Raw genomic sequence first — 13,804 nt, 5'->3', positions numbered from 1 at the left:
TCAATACCTCTCCCAAGCTGTGGAGACGGCATGTCTGTACGAAGTGTATACAGATTACGTTCATTAGATATCAGTAAAGAGAAAAGTTAAAGAAGTAGTTACAATTAATATTAAGGTTAGTGTACAGTTCTATTAGAATAAAGACTTACTTAATAGGCACTCCACCTAAACAGAAAAGAGACACTTCCAACATTTGTGTGCACGTGCACCTGTGTCTTTGTAGGAGTTCTGGGAAGGAAAGGGGCGGGGGATGACAGACGTCACACGCTGACTGAAGAGAGCTATAATTAAATGGAAAACAAAAAGTTGCATCAGTGACTGGGCTGACACTAAATAGGCAGAGGCAAAGTCACTGTTGGAAGCACTCGTAGAGCACTGGTGAAGAGTACGTAAGTTACTCTTGGTAACAGGAATATTTACTTAAGCAGTGTTCCAAAATGGCTCTCAGCGTTTCGCTGCGAGTGCTGGTGAAAATCCTTTCCTTCTTGCCGACTCGTGTTCAGCAGCGTTCCTTTTGGTAAAATCCTGCAACGTTGTATGAAGCCTCCTGTGCAGACAAGACACTTCGTACACTTAAGGTTTATACTTTGGTCTGTGCTACTTCAAGCACAGTGTTGTTTTTATAATTGTGATTACATATGTGTGTTAGTACGTCTTTGCCCCTAGATTTATCTGTGCCTACCTGTATTTAAATAAATCCTTTATTTTTACATTTTTTACAATACATAGTGTTTCAGTGTTTCTTTGGACCATTTGTATTACAATTTCATGTGTACTGATTCTACAGCCTTCTCTCCCTCCTAAGGTAAGCCTGGCTGCTCTGTTTACGCTACCATGAACTCGGATGATACAGCCTTATTCTAAGAGTGGAGTCTAGTACTGCCTCAGTTGAATGGTTTTACTAAGCTAGACTTAAGAAAAACTGTCCTAACAGTCTGCTTCGAGGGGATTGGGTCCTCCGAAGTATTCCATATCTATGACAGTAATCACCACAGCTGTGCTGCTTCGGAAAATCTTCGACGTCTGCATCCTGCGTCGATGATGTCGATACGCCGCCCTCGAGGACCTCCGCCGACGTCACTGGATGTTATAAGTAGGACGCACGACGCCCGTAGCCTCAGTTCTGTTTTTTCCGCGAACGTGTTCGCTTCGGGAATCTCGGCGCGCCTCGACTCTTTGGAGTTTGTTGTTTCTTTGTGAAGATGTCTACCTTGTCTTCCACACCGCGTCCGGGCTTTAAGAAGTGCGGGGACTGTGGTTCCAAGATGTCGGTCATGGACTCGCACAACGCCTGCCTCTGGTGCCTTGGGGAGGCTCATGACACGGATGACTGTGTCGACTGCCAGTTCCTCACGTCGAAAGCCTTGCGGGAGCGCAAGAAGTTATCGGTAGGTAAGGTGTCCAAGCCCCGGAGGTCGAGGTCTGTGGGGCTTTCGACGGACGACTCGACGGACGACTCGAGGGGCGACTCTGCGTCGTCGGAAGTCCAGTGGGTCTCGGTCCCGGAGTCGGTCTTGCCACTCCTCTGCCTCTTCGAGGCACTCCCGGAAGCGCCGTCATCGGTCGCCTTCCCAGTCCTCATCCGAGGACTCTGCCCGTTGCCGGGTCGCTTACCCCACCAAGCATGCAACACCGGAGGAATGGGCTTCCTTCGGGAAGAAAATGTTGGCGATTCTCGAATCGCAGGGCACTGGTCCTTCCGCCCCTCCGCCCCTCCGAGTGGGGTCGGTCGTGATCAGCCAAGAGACACCGCTCGCTTGCCTTCAGGCTCGGGTGGTCGTCACTATTCGCGGGAAAGGTCCCGCTCGGACAAGGGGAATCATTCTCGGCATGCCTTCGAAGAAGTCGTCGACACCATCGGCGACCCGGCCATCGAGGGACATGCTCGGGGCCCCGGCCTCGAGGACTGTGTCGGCGCCGACGATGCTGTCCACGCCGATTCACTCGCCGCCTTTCGAGGCTGTGTCGACGGGGGTACTCTGTTGCTCCGGGGAACCTCCTAGAAAGGCTCTGGCCAAGCATGGCTTTGGTTCAATTTCTGTGCCGCCTTACCGCCATCTGGAGTTCATTTCAGAGGTGGATGAGGGCTCTGATGGCATGGTGCCTGACACGGTCCAGACGAGATTCTCTCGGGCCATAGCCAGTTTGAGGACTTGAGGCAGTCCCTGCATGATGCTAGTGGGCTGGACACCTCTCCGGAGGTGGAGTTTTGTAGGCCTGAGCCTGGCACTCATGCCGATTCTTCGTACCGGCGCCTTATGTCAAGGGTCACCGAGTACTTAGGATGGTCTGCTCCCCCGGGGGAGTTTGTTCAGGATGACCTTACAGATATCCTCGACATTGGTCCACCAACTGACCCGGTACTGCAGTTTCATATGGCTCTACAGAGGAGGGTGGCGGCAGCTTGGACTGCTCCGGAGAGTCTCCCGGCAGTGGGCAAGTCTTTGCTGCGAAAATACCACCCAGCCAGTAGTGACCCCTGCTACTTGTCCAAGCACCCTACTCCAGAGAGTTTGGTGGTGCAGGCGGCTACGGCTCCGGCAAAGCAGGTTTCGTACCCTACCATCCCTCCTGATGGGGACGACAAGCGTTTTGACGGCTGGGCGAAGAAAGTGTTTTCTGCAGGGGGTATGGCGCTTCAGGCGGCCAACTCCATATGTGCCTTGTCACGTTTCACGCACACTCTGTGGAACTGTTTCTCCTTGGCGTCTGAACATATTCCCGAAGGGGATGAACGGGATGGTTTCCTTGCCATGGTTCAGGATGGCAAGGATGCCATGTGTGAGGCCGTTCAGTCGGGTTTGGACATGGCAGATTGCGTCAGCCGGTCCATGGTGGCGAGCACCGTGATACGCAGGTTTGCGTGGTTGCAGAAGTCAGGGTTTGCTCCTGATGTTCAGGCCCGGCTCCTCAACATGCCCTTTGACAGGGAACATCTTTTTGGCAGCAAGGCCAACGAGAGCCTTGAGAGGTTGCAGACCTCAAAGGCCGCAGCAAAGTTGTTGGGCGCTGCAGTTCAACAACCTCCGCCTTTTCGTCCTAGGGGACAGCAATGGAGGGGAGGTTCCTTTCGTTATTACTCATCCTTTGGTAAAGCGAGAGGAGCTGCCAGTCAAAGGGGCCACGTAGGAGTGCCAGAGGTGGAAAACAAGGTACTCGAGGTGCCAAGGCCGCTCGGGCTGTTGTCTCTTTGCCATCAGGCAACGCTGCAGCCGCTTCAGCTCAGTCATGAGACCATGTCCCATGGTTCGCCGGTTGGGGGAAGGCTGGCGCAGCATCTTGCAGAGTGGCAAGCCATTACTTCAGATGTGTGGGTTCTGGAGATCATAACCCAAGGCTACTGTCTTCCTTTCCGGCAGAGGCCTCAAGACAATCCACCGGGGAATCTCTTTGAAGAGTCTGAATCTGCTCCTTGTGCAGGAAATTCAATCCCTGCTGCAGAAAGGCCCCATAGAACTGGTGCCTGTAGCGGAGAGGAACAAGGGATGGTATTCCCCTTATTTTTTGATTTCCAAGAAAGACGGGGGATTGAGACCCATCATGGACTTGCGCGGTTTGAACAAACTCCTCAAGAAGGACAAGTTCAAGATGGTTACTCTCTCTAGTCCTCCAGGCCCTTCAGCACCAGGACTGGTTGGTGTCTCTCGACCTCAAGGACGCTTACTTTCATGTGCAGGTCCATCCAAAGCACAAGAAGTACCTGAGGTTCGCGATTGGCGACTCGCACTTTCAGTTTCGGGTCCTGCCGTTCGGATTGACCTCCGCCACGAGGGTCTTCACCAAACTCATGGTAGTGGTGGTAGCGCACCTCAGGAAAGGGGGATTCACGTCTACCCCTACCTGGACGACTAGTTGATCAGGGCACGTGTAACGCTCACCTGGTTCCCACGGAGGCGCGGCGTCAAAGGCGCAGAACTCTGAAGATGGACAGGAAGGGCCCCTCTATTCTGGCTTCCCTGGCTCGTTGGATACCCTCCTGTGCGTGAAAAGGGAGTATTACCAACTGTGGAACAATGCTCAAGCCTCCCACTCCCTTCCAACCCTCCACGATACCTCCTCCACGATTCCCCGTGAAGCCTCACCTTAGGGTTTGGAAGGATGAGCTCTCCATCCTGCTTCTGATGCAGGGGCGCGTTGAAACCCAGTTACTTCACTGGATTGAGGATTGATGGGAGTTCAGGTAAGCTTGACTGTTCAGGTAAGGTGCTGTAAAAGTTATGTTCAAAAGTTCAAGCTTAATAATAATGTTCGTTGTCTAATTGCAGCAAGCGCTAATGCTTATGTCTTTTTCCCCTTAGGGGCCGGGGTTCGGAGTGCCGGAGATATGGCGCCGACCCGAAGTGAAACAGTTCTGGATGAGCGCTCAGGTAATGTCTTTGCATTCGCTCATTCAATGTCTTTGTCTTTTTTCCCCCATAGGGGCCGGGGTCCGGAGATGCCAGGAAGCGGCAGGACCCGAAATGCAGTGGGAATAATCCAACAGGTAAGACTTAAAAGGAAACTGAGCTTTCCTTATTCCTTTTCTCCCTCTCACCTTTGTTCTGGTCTTTTTTCCTCTAGGCGCCGGGGCGTAGCTGAATCCGGAAGATCTCTGCTGAAGATGGAAGCGCCTTGCAAAGGTGAGTAAAATGCAGCGCTGCAGCGATCGAAACAAAATGCCTTTAAAATTATGTCTTCCTTTTCAGGGCCGTTGGAGAAATGACTCCGGAATGCAGATTTAGCAGATAAGGGCTTTTCTTCTCCTATTCTCTTCCTTTCTCCCCTTGCAGGTGTTCCAGGGTGCTGGCAGGCGTGGCTGAAGTCAGGATGCAGGAGCTGACACAGTGAGCGTCCAGCTGCTAGGTGCAGAACAACGCGAAGCATGTGTGGCTGTTCGGGTGGGGTTTAAATAGCCTTGGAAGAAGTTCCTGGTATGTATCCTTCCCCGACCACACCCGGGTGGTGAAGTAGTCCTACAGGTTAAGTAGTCCCAATCAGGCCTCAAGAGGGCCTGGATGAAGCAGCAAGGTCTGCATCAGGTAAGTGTGCACCCAAGCACTTAAACACATATCCTCTTCTATGAGCCTGGCGCCTAAGGCGCCAGGACTGGGGTCCGCTATGAGCCTGGCGCCTAAGGCGCCAGGACTGAGTCCAAAGGGCCCCGACTTGGGCCCGCTGAGACTTCCCTGGGGAAAATGATGTCTGCCTCTGGGGTTGCTGGGCCCGGCCTGGCTCCTTAGAGGTAGGCATCATGACAGCGCGCTCTCCCGAGCAAGTCTTGGATCATCTGTCAGTCACCTGCCACTCCCTCCACCAGCTGGGCTTCTCCCTCAACTTAAAGAAGTCCCATTTGACACCAACTCGGAGGCTCCAGTACATCGGAGCAGTGTTTGTACGTCCCTGGGGCAGTGTTTTCCTCCCTAGGTGAGGGCTCATCACATTCAGCAGATGGTGCACAAGTTTCAACTTGCCCAGACTCTCCCAGCGTTCGAGTTCTTGAGACTGCTCGGCCTCATGGCATCCTGCATTCTTCTGGCGCCAGAGGCCAGGTTGCGGATGAGATCTTTGCAATGGGCACTCAAGCTCCAGTGGTCTCAGTCCTCCGGCAGGATGTCGGACCCTGTTCAGGTGCCGTCTTTGGTCGCCCAGGACCTTCTGTGATGGGCCGACTAAGGCAATCTGATGAGGGGGCTCCATTTTGGCTGCCCGGGCCAGAGGTGACGATCGTGGCGGACGCATCCCTCATGGGATGGGTAGCTCATGCCAACGAGTTGACAGTCAGCGGACGTTGGTCTCCGTCGGAGTCCAGACTCCATATCAATCTGTTGGAGCTGAGGGCCGTCAGGCTAGCCCTGAAGTCTTTTCTGCAGACTGTGCGAGGAAAGAATGTCCTGATCCTGACGGACAACACAGTGGCCGTGCACTTCCTCAAAAAAAAGGGGGGGGGGTGCAGGGTCACTTCCTCTGTGCAGGGCGGCGATGTAGCTCTGGTTCTGGGCAATCCAGCAGGAAGTTTTCGATCTCGGCAGTTCATCTGGCAGGAGACGAAAACGAGACAGCGGACGCTCTGAGCAGGCAGAGCGCGATCTCTCACGAGTGGGAGTTGGCTCAGGACATTCTCCTGGAGATCTTCGCCCTTTGGGGGACTCCTCAAGTGGATCTCTTTGCCTCCAATGTCAACCGGAAGTGCGAGAGGTTCTGCTCACGAGAATTTCCTCCAAACGGAGCCTTAGGAGACGCGTTCGTGGTGGAGTGGTCATTCCCACTGCTGTACGCGTTTCCTCCAGTCCCCGTCATCCCGCAAGTTTTGCAGAAATTACGGAGGTTCGGTTCTCGGATGATCCTCCTTGCTCCGGCGTGGGCCCGGAGGACGTGGTACCCAGAACTTCTTGACTTGTCCATCTGCCCTCCATGTCGTCTTCCCTACCGAGACGATCCGCTCTCATGGGAGGGGGGTCAGGTTCTCCATCCAGAGGTCAGGTCCATCAACCTTCACGCTTGGTTTCTGAAAGGTTGAGGTATAAGGATTGGGAACTCCCTGAAGATGTGATGGAGGTGTTGCTTTCGGCCAGAAGGCCTGCAACAAAAGTCCCTGTACCGTTGCCATTGGAGAAAGTTCTGCGACAGGTGCAGGGTTAAGAATGTGGATCCTTTTGCATGTGAAATCCCAATGGTTCTGTCTTTTTTGCTTTCATTGGCCCACAGGGGCCTTCAAGTGGGTACCATTAAAGGTTACCTGGCGGCGCTGTCCATATTTAAGCGCTCGTCTGAAGAGTGTTCCTATTTTAAAATTCCTTCAATTTCTCAGTTTCTGAAAGGGCTCGGTTGGGATCTGAACCTTGTTCTCAAGTTTCTGATGGGTGCTCCGTTTGAGCCTTTGCATTCATGCCCTTTGCTACTGTTAACTCTTAAAATTGTATTTTTAGTTGCGGTCACTTCCGCTCGCAGAGTGAGTGAGTTACAGGCACTTTCAGTTAAGCCACCCTTCACTGTGTTTCATAAGGACAGGGTTGTCCTTGGAGTTCGTCCTTCTTTTCTTCCGAAGGTGGTATCGGAATTTCATTTAGGCCATTTAGAAGGTTGTTGTTCCGGCATTTTATCCTCCTCCACTTCCTGCTAAGGAAGAGGAGAGGCTCCATAGGCTTGATCCTAGGAGAGCGTTAAGCTTTTATATTTCACGCATGTCCCGGGTCAGAGTCGACGATCAGCTCTTCATTGGTTACGCTGGAAAGCGTTTGGGACAGGCTGTGACGAAACAGACTTTCTCGCTGGATTATTTTGGCTATCTCTGAGTGTTACCGCTTGGCGGGTAAGGACCCACCGGTCGGTTAATGGGCCCATTCTACCAGGGGTATGGCTGCCTCTACTGCCCTGAAGAGGGGTGTTCCTATTCGAAACATCTGTGATGCAGTCGCCTGGGTTTCGGTATATACTTTTGTACGTCACTATTCCCTCGATTCCCTCCGGGGGCAGGATCTGGCCTTTGGCAAGGCGGTCCTTTACTCCGCAATTTGATTGGGCATGCTAAATTTCTGTTTTCTAAATTCTTTTCCCACCTCCTTGCATTGGTATTGCTTTGGGAGTCTGTCATAGATATGGAATACGTCGGAGGACCCAATCCCCTCGAAGAACAAGTTACTCTTACCTGGTAACGTTTTTTCGATGGGATGGTCCGACGACGTATTCTATATCGCTCCCTCCCTACCTTCCCCGCTACAGAATTTCTTATGCGATTGCAGCTTACTTTTCTGCAAGGCTTTGTGTGTCAGACTGGCAGAAGACTGGTGGCACATGTTCTGGGAAAAAACTACAACTGAGGCTACGTGCGTCGTGCGTCCTACTTATAACATCCAGTGCCGTCGGAGGAGGTCCTCGAGGGCGACGTATCGACGCAAGACGCAGACGCCAAAGATTTTCCGAAGCAGCACAGCTGTGGTGATTACTGTCATAGATATGGAATATGTCGTCGGACCATCCCATCGAAAGAATGTTACCAGGTAAGAGTAACTTGTTCTTCTCACAACATACCTTGTGTACATTTTGGTTAGGACATGCGCACAACGACATATGATGAAGCATTTATAGTCTCTAAAGCACAATTCAACATAGCAGCCATAAGTGGTTGAACATTGACAATCGGGGAAAGGAGGAGTACTTAAATTGACATTATCTGTTTCCTTTTTCCCACCACAGTGCAAAAGAGACTGAATGGATCCTATGTGGAGCAGCCCACGTTTGCTGAAGGCCAAATTGCACCTGGAGGGAATTTGTTAGAATAGGCATCTGTGGGAGGAATGCTAAAGAGATTAGAAAGGAAGACTGAATTAAGCATGCTGCATGAATTTCAGTTCAGCTTACTTTAAATTGGTTTTCTTGAAGATGACTGGGTCCCTTTTGTTGCATCAGTTTTCCATTGATGCTGGCTTTTATCTGTTCATACAAGGCCTTTTTATTTGAATCCACAATGTCCTAAAGCATTTGCAAAATCTGTAGTTTTGTCTTAGTTCTCTTGTGATCTGTAACTTCTGAGAAGGTTGTGAATCTTGGCGTTTTCTTTTTATAGTGGCACCAGTGAGCCTGCCGCAGCCCCCTTCTGTTGGTGCTTGGAATAAACCCCTTGCTGGATTTGTCTCAACGGGTCCTTCAGAGGTAAATAAAACATTTTTTCTTTTTTAAAAAAATTGCATTAAAATGGATTGATCATGTCTCTTTGGGTGTTTACTATTTCCTTGGATATGGCTCATCTGGTATTGTGGGTATTAGGAATAGTATGGTGAATGATCTTTCCTAACGGTATTGCAGCTGCTATTTTACATTTTCCTACATGCTGGGGGGGAAGAGGGGGCGGAGAAATGTGGTGCAATCAAGTTTTGCTGCACGTTGCCTACATGCAGTCTGGAAAGTTTGAATTGATTTGTACTATTCTGGAGATTGAAGTGGCTGTTGCGCACACTGTTTCTGATATAGTTGAAAGTGCAGTAGGTTCAGTATTAAACCTCAGATATTTCTAGGGGGCCAACTCTGAACAGGAAAGCGGTCTTGAACTTGGAGTCGACACTATACAGTTTGGTGCCCCAGCTTGCAGTGGCATAGAGGATGAAGTACTCCTGTCTCCCTTGGAAAAATCAACTGAGACCATGCCAGAGCCCAAGGAGCAACGTCAGAAACCTCCCCGAGCCGGCCCAATAAAATCTCAAAAGGTAAAAAAAAAGGGGAAAATGGTAAATCCTCTGCTGTCTTTGTGAGGCAGACAAGTATATCTCTGGCTTTCTTATGCACTGTTTTTCCTCTTAATTACTTTTTTACCGATTTTGCATCCTTTGCGGAGTTTTACCTCCTGTTTCGCATTGCAGGTGCTAAAGTATGCTAGGGGGCTTGTAATGATTGGGCATATAATTATACAGCTGAATGAGATTGGAAACCTTAGCAATGCTTTATTAATGGATAAGGCTTAATTTTGTCATTTGCAATTTGAATAGCGATACTATGAATTTGGACATAAACCCAAGAATCCTGTCATTCTATCCACTCACCAGAGAACCTGCTTAGAATTATTTTTTTTAAAGTTACTCTGCGGTCCTGCACTTTAACTCTGTTTTCAGGCCATTCCAGGAAGCTTCTAACGTTAATTGTTAAACGTCTATAGCTCTACATCGTCTATACTGTTAGTTTGAAAGTCCTCGACACTGACCTGCAAGTCCCCTGAAATGTCCTACTCATTTGACTTCTGTTAAGGAGATTTATCATTGTTATGCCAAACTCCCTCTATCTGTGAGACCCCCCAGCACTTTTTGCTGGACTTCCTGACCTTTTTCTTGTCCTCCTGAATGAGGGGCGTCTTTTGCCCATCACTCAGATTTGCTCTGACTATGGAAAACCCTGCTAATTGTGTTTTTTCTTTTGTTTTCTGGAGTGCTGCTTTCCTCCATACTTTTGAAGACCTCTGTTTCACTTTTACAGCACACTTTGTGCAGTGATGCTTGGAGCCCTTTCGGCTTTGCTATTTATATTCTTTTTTTTCTTGAACTACTGCTCTCAAGGTTAGAGGGTTAGTTTTACCCCCTTAGCTTTTCCTTTTGAGAGATCACCACACTTCCCTATGTGGAATCCTCCAGGATAGGGACCTTGTATCTCCAGCATGGGCCCTGGCATGGATTCACATGCTCATGTTAATATTAAAGGATATTTGTACAACGCGCTATCACCACAGGAGTGGTCCCCTGGTGCTCTGGCGGTTCTGAAAAAGGGGAAAGGGTGGTTGGTGAGTTAGTGGAATAATCTGGAAAAGTGCAAGAGAGCAGTGATGTGCTGTTGGCAGCCTCAGCCCGGTGGATCAGTTGGCTGGGCTTGGGGTGTTTTACGGTCGGTAGTCGTGTACGGTTGTGCGGGTCTGTGTGGTTTGTTTTAGTTGCAGTGTAGTTAGGTTTGTGCATATTATTGTGTAGTAGGATTGTGGTTGTTTGGTTAGAGTTTGAGAGGTGTATGCAGAGGGATGAAATTGTTAGTGGATTGGTTAATTGGCATTGCTGTCCTTGCAATTATGTCTAGGTGTGATGCTTTCTATCATTCACTATTCCATCTGAGTGAGGCATCCTATCTAGATGTGAGGCAGGCCAGTGAACACGATTCCATCCAAGTGTGGCGCATGCCAACATTCCCATTTCCATCTAGATGCGGCACAGGCCAAAGTTCAGGATTACAGATAAATGTGGGACATAACATTCATAATCCTATCTAGATGCAACTCAGGCTAAGGTTAGGAAATCCATCTAAGTGTGGCACATGCAAGTGCGGCAAATGCTAACATTCATAATCCTATGTAGATGCGACACAGGCTAATGTTCACGATTCCATCTAAGTGTGGCACATGCTAACATTGACAAGTATGTTTGTATGCAATGCAAGCCAACATTTACAATCCTGTCATGAATCGATTCAGGCCGGTAGTCATGAATCTTTCTAAGTATGCATGTTGTAAGTCTATGGCATCTATGTTATGGAAAGGTAAGATAGAGTGGCAGGCTTTCTGGAGTAGAGCAATTGCTCTACACCCCACCCATGCCACACTTAGTTTTTGTTGCTGTCTGTTCACTGCTGGCTTCACTGGATTCCGCTGCTGACACCTGCAGACACTATCTGGAGCCGGGTTGGGCATTAGGATGGGACAGTGCTGAGAGCACCTGCAGATTCAATTTTTCTTTATTTTTTTTTTAAAGGCGAAACGTAAATGGGTGTGTTAAGGAGAATTCTCAAAAATTTGCTGTTAGGGAGAATTCTCATAAATGTGCAAATTCCCTTCACCTTAGAGACCCCCAGCAACTTTGATTTTGAGGACTTGATTTTATTTTTAACCTGGAAAGAGTGTGAGCCTTTTTTCCCACTCATGTATTTTGAAGTATTTTTTACTCTTGTGTTCTTTGATTATGGAATTTTAAGATAACTCCATAGGCATATTTTCATGTGTTACACAGCACCCTCAGTGCAGTGACACAGGGATGTCTTTTGGACTTCCCAAAGGTTTAAAATACCTTCTCTGGGATAAACTACTGTTTCCCATAGAATATAAAGTGAAATTGACTTTACTAGTCTTTCCAAATTCCCAGACCCAGCACACACACCATCTTGCAATGGGGTGTTGGAGGGGTTACATAGTATCCTGTGTCTAAATACTCATGTAGCAGTGAAATGCTACCCTTTTCTATTTAAAAGGCTGGTGGCAGTGGTTTTACAACGAAATACCATGATTTTTCCCGACCGCGAACACTGGTAGATAAAAATTACGGGAGCCATGTTTTTCAAGCGCCTTTGTTTAAACCGGTCCCGGTCTTCTTTTTTCACCATTTCTTTTTTTGGAAAGGTCCCTCTAGTATTTGTCTCTGCGTACCAAACCAGGTTTGGTCCCTTTTGTCCGTGTGCCTATGGTGGGCTTTAGGACTGCAGACCGCCTCTGGCGCCCGAGTGTATGGGTTGGGCAGGAAGTGAGGTAGATGCCCGAAACCCCGTGCTTAGTCTCCTAGGAGACCCAAATGCACTCTGGCGTGATTGGCTTACCCGGCAAGGACAGCCACCTTGCTGGGTAAGTGGCAGCTAGGCTGGAATGAATGGGAGAAAACTGTTTAAAAGGCGAGTCTCTTGGCTTGGAAGGCAGAGTCAACCACTGGAACGAAAGAACCGAAAACGACCTGGAAGGGGACGGTTGCTGTAACTACTGGAACGTTGGTTTGCCCGGTGGAGCCCTGCTGCAGGTCCGAATCGCCAAGTTCATCTTGACAGCGAAGCCCTTCAAGGACGACTTCTTCCTTTGTATTGGTAGGACCAATCAGCTCGTAAGCCACCTGGACACCATTCTCGGAGCAGGTTGTATTTTCCTCAGAGTGCTGCAGGATACCGAATAGCCAGGGAGAAAGACTCTAGCTTGTGTGCTTGAAGACAGCTACCGGATTCGAAGAATTGCCATTTTGCCAGCTTTGTGACCAGTCCTCGTGCAGTGCAGGAGTCCCCCGACGTCATCCCTCTTGTCCCCACGACTGAGGCTCTGGAACAGCGAGATTTGCTGGAACTGCCAGCAACCGAAGTCTTCCGCTACATCTTTTTCTTCCGAAAAAGGTACTGTGAACACCCGACCGAGAGAACGTACCTCTCACCGCAAAAGTTTGTGGAACTTTGGCAACTTGCAGGCCTAATCAGCTTGTGACCCGACACATGAACCTTTCTTCCATGAACTACTTCCGAGAACCGTGGCAAATAATTTTTCTTTTAAATACCAGAAACGTTTTTACCTATACAAGGCACTAGTCCATTGACTTTGGATTACCTATTGAATCAACTCCTGGTGAACTCAAAACTATTTGCACTATTTTAGAGTAATTGTAATGTTAATTTTATTAACTTATGCCTTTTTGCAGGAGCAAATGCTCCGAATGCCATTTTGCTCCTCCTTGAAAGTAGTTTAAATATTTCAGAACAGGTTAGTGTGAAGTATTGTAGTATATTTTTTGTGATATTGATTGCCTCCTTTTAGTGAATGTTTTCTAGCTGGCTGTGTAAAATGAAGTGTTTTACCAAGAAACCATGAGATTAAGTATGTATCTGAATACTTGTGATTGTAGACCTCTGCGTAACATCATTACAAGTTCACATTCCCTCTTGAGATAAGCCTGGTTGCTCAGCTAGCTACCAAAAACTGTGTGGTACAGACTTATACCAAAGGTTGGTTTTGCTTACACCTGTAGTTTGTTGTGTGTAGTGGTCCCAGAGGGTATTGCATACAAACATTACCTAACAACTAGGTAACCCCTCCAGCACCCTATGGTAAGATAGTATTTGCTGGGTCTAGAAAGTTACATATGTAAGTAAAGTCAATTTCACTTTACTGTTATGGGAAACCGTAGTTTTTTCCCAGAGAAGGTATTTAAAGCTTGGGGAAATCTAAGACTTGCCTGTGTTACTGCACTAAGGGTCTGTGTGCCACAATGTAAACCATGATGCCTATGGAGTTTGTCAGACTCCACAACCAAAATAAACAGAGTTCATACATCACATTAAAATACATGAGAGAGTGGAAAAAAGGTCTCTCTCTCTAGGTTAAACAAAAATAAAGTCCTCAAAATCCAGCAACGTTGCTCTAAGGTAGATGGAATTGGCACATTTCTGAGAATCCCCTTTAACACCGGACCTTCTCAGCATCCCCACCAGTCAAGCTGCCAGTGGTTGTGAATCGTCTCTCCAGGGAAGGAGGCGCCATTCTTCACCACGATCCAGGGTCACTGAACCTGAAGGCCTGGCTCCTGCAGCGCTAGAATTCGGTGGCTATGATCTCCCGGTG

The 13,804-nt window shown here is 48.7% G+C and overlaps 1 protein-coding gene across 7 annotated transcripts in view; it reads left to right on the top strand.

Moving 5' to 3' along the window:
* The window catches only part of PRRC2C (proline rich coiled-coil 2C), a 1,565,218-nt gene that overhangs the window by 853,404 nt on the left and 698,010 nt on the right, over nucleotides 1-13,804 (top strand). For all 7 annotated transcript variants that reach the window (XM_069641251.1, XM_069641250.1, XM_069641252.1 and 4 more), the window contains exons 19-20: nucleotides 8,543-8,628; nucleotides 8,991-9,179. In XM_069641251.1, coding sequence (XP_069497352.1) covers nucleotides 8,543-8,628; nucleotides 8,991-9,179 — 275 coding nt within the window. The remainder of the gene's footprint in view (nucleotides 1-8,542; nucleotides 8,629-8,990; nucleotides 9,180-13,804) is intronic.

This window comes from Ambystoma mexicanum, chromosome 1q, assembly GCF_040938575.1.
Source record: "Ambystoma mexicanum isolate Mex_15411 chromosome 1q, UKY_AmexF1_1, whole genome shotgun sequence".
In the NCBI taxonomy this organism is placed as follows: domain Eukaryota; kingdom Metazoa; phylum Chordata; class Amphibia; order Caudata; family Ambystomatidae; genus Ambystoma; species Ambystoma mexicanum.
Note: the sequence above shows the minus strand (reverse complement) of the source record. Positions and strands in the feature narration are given on the sequence as shown.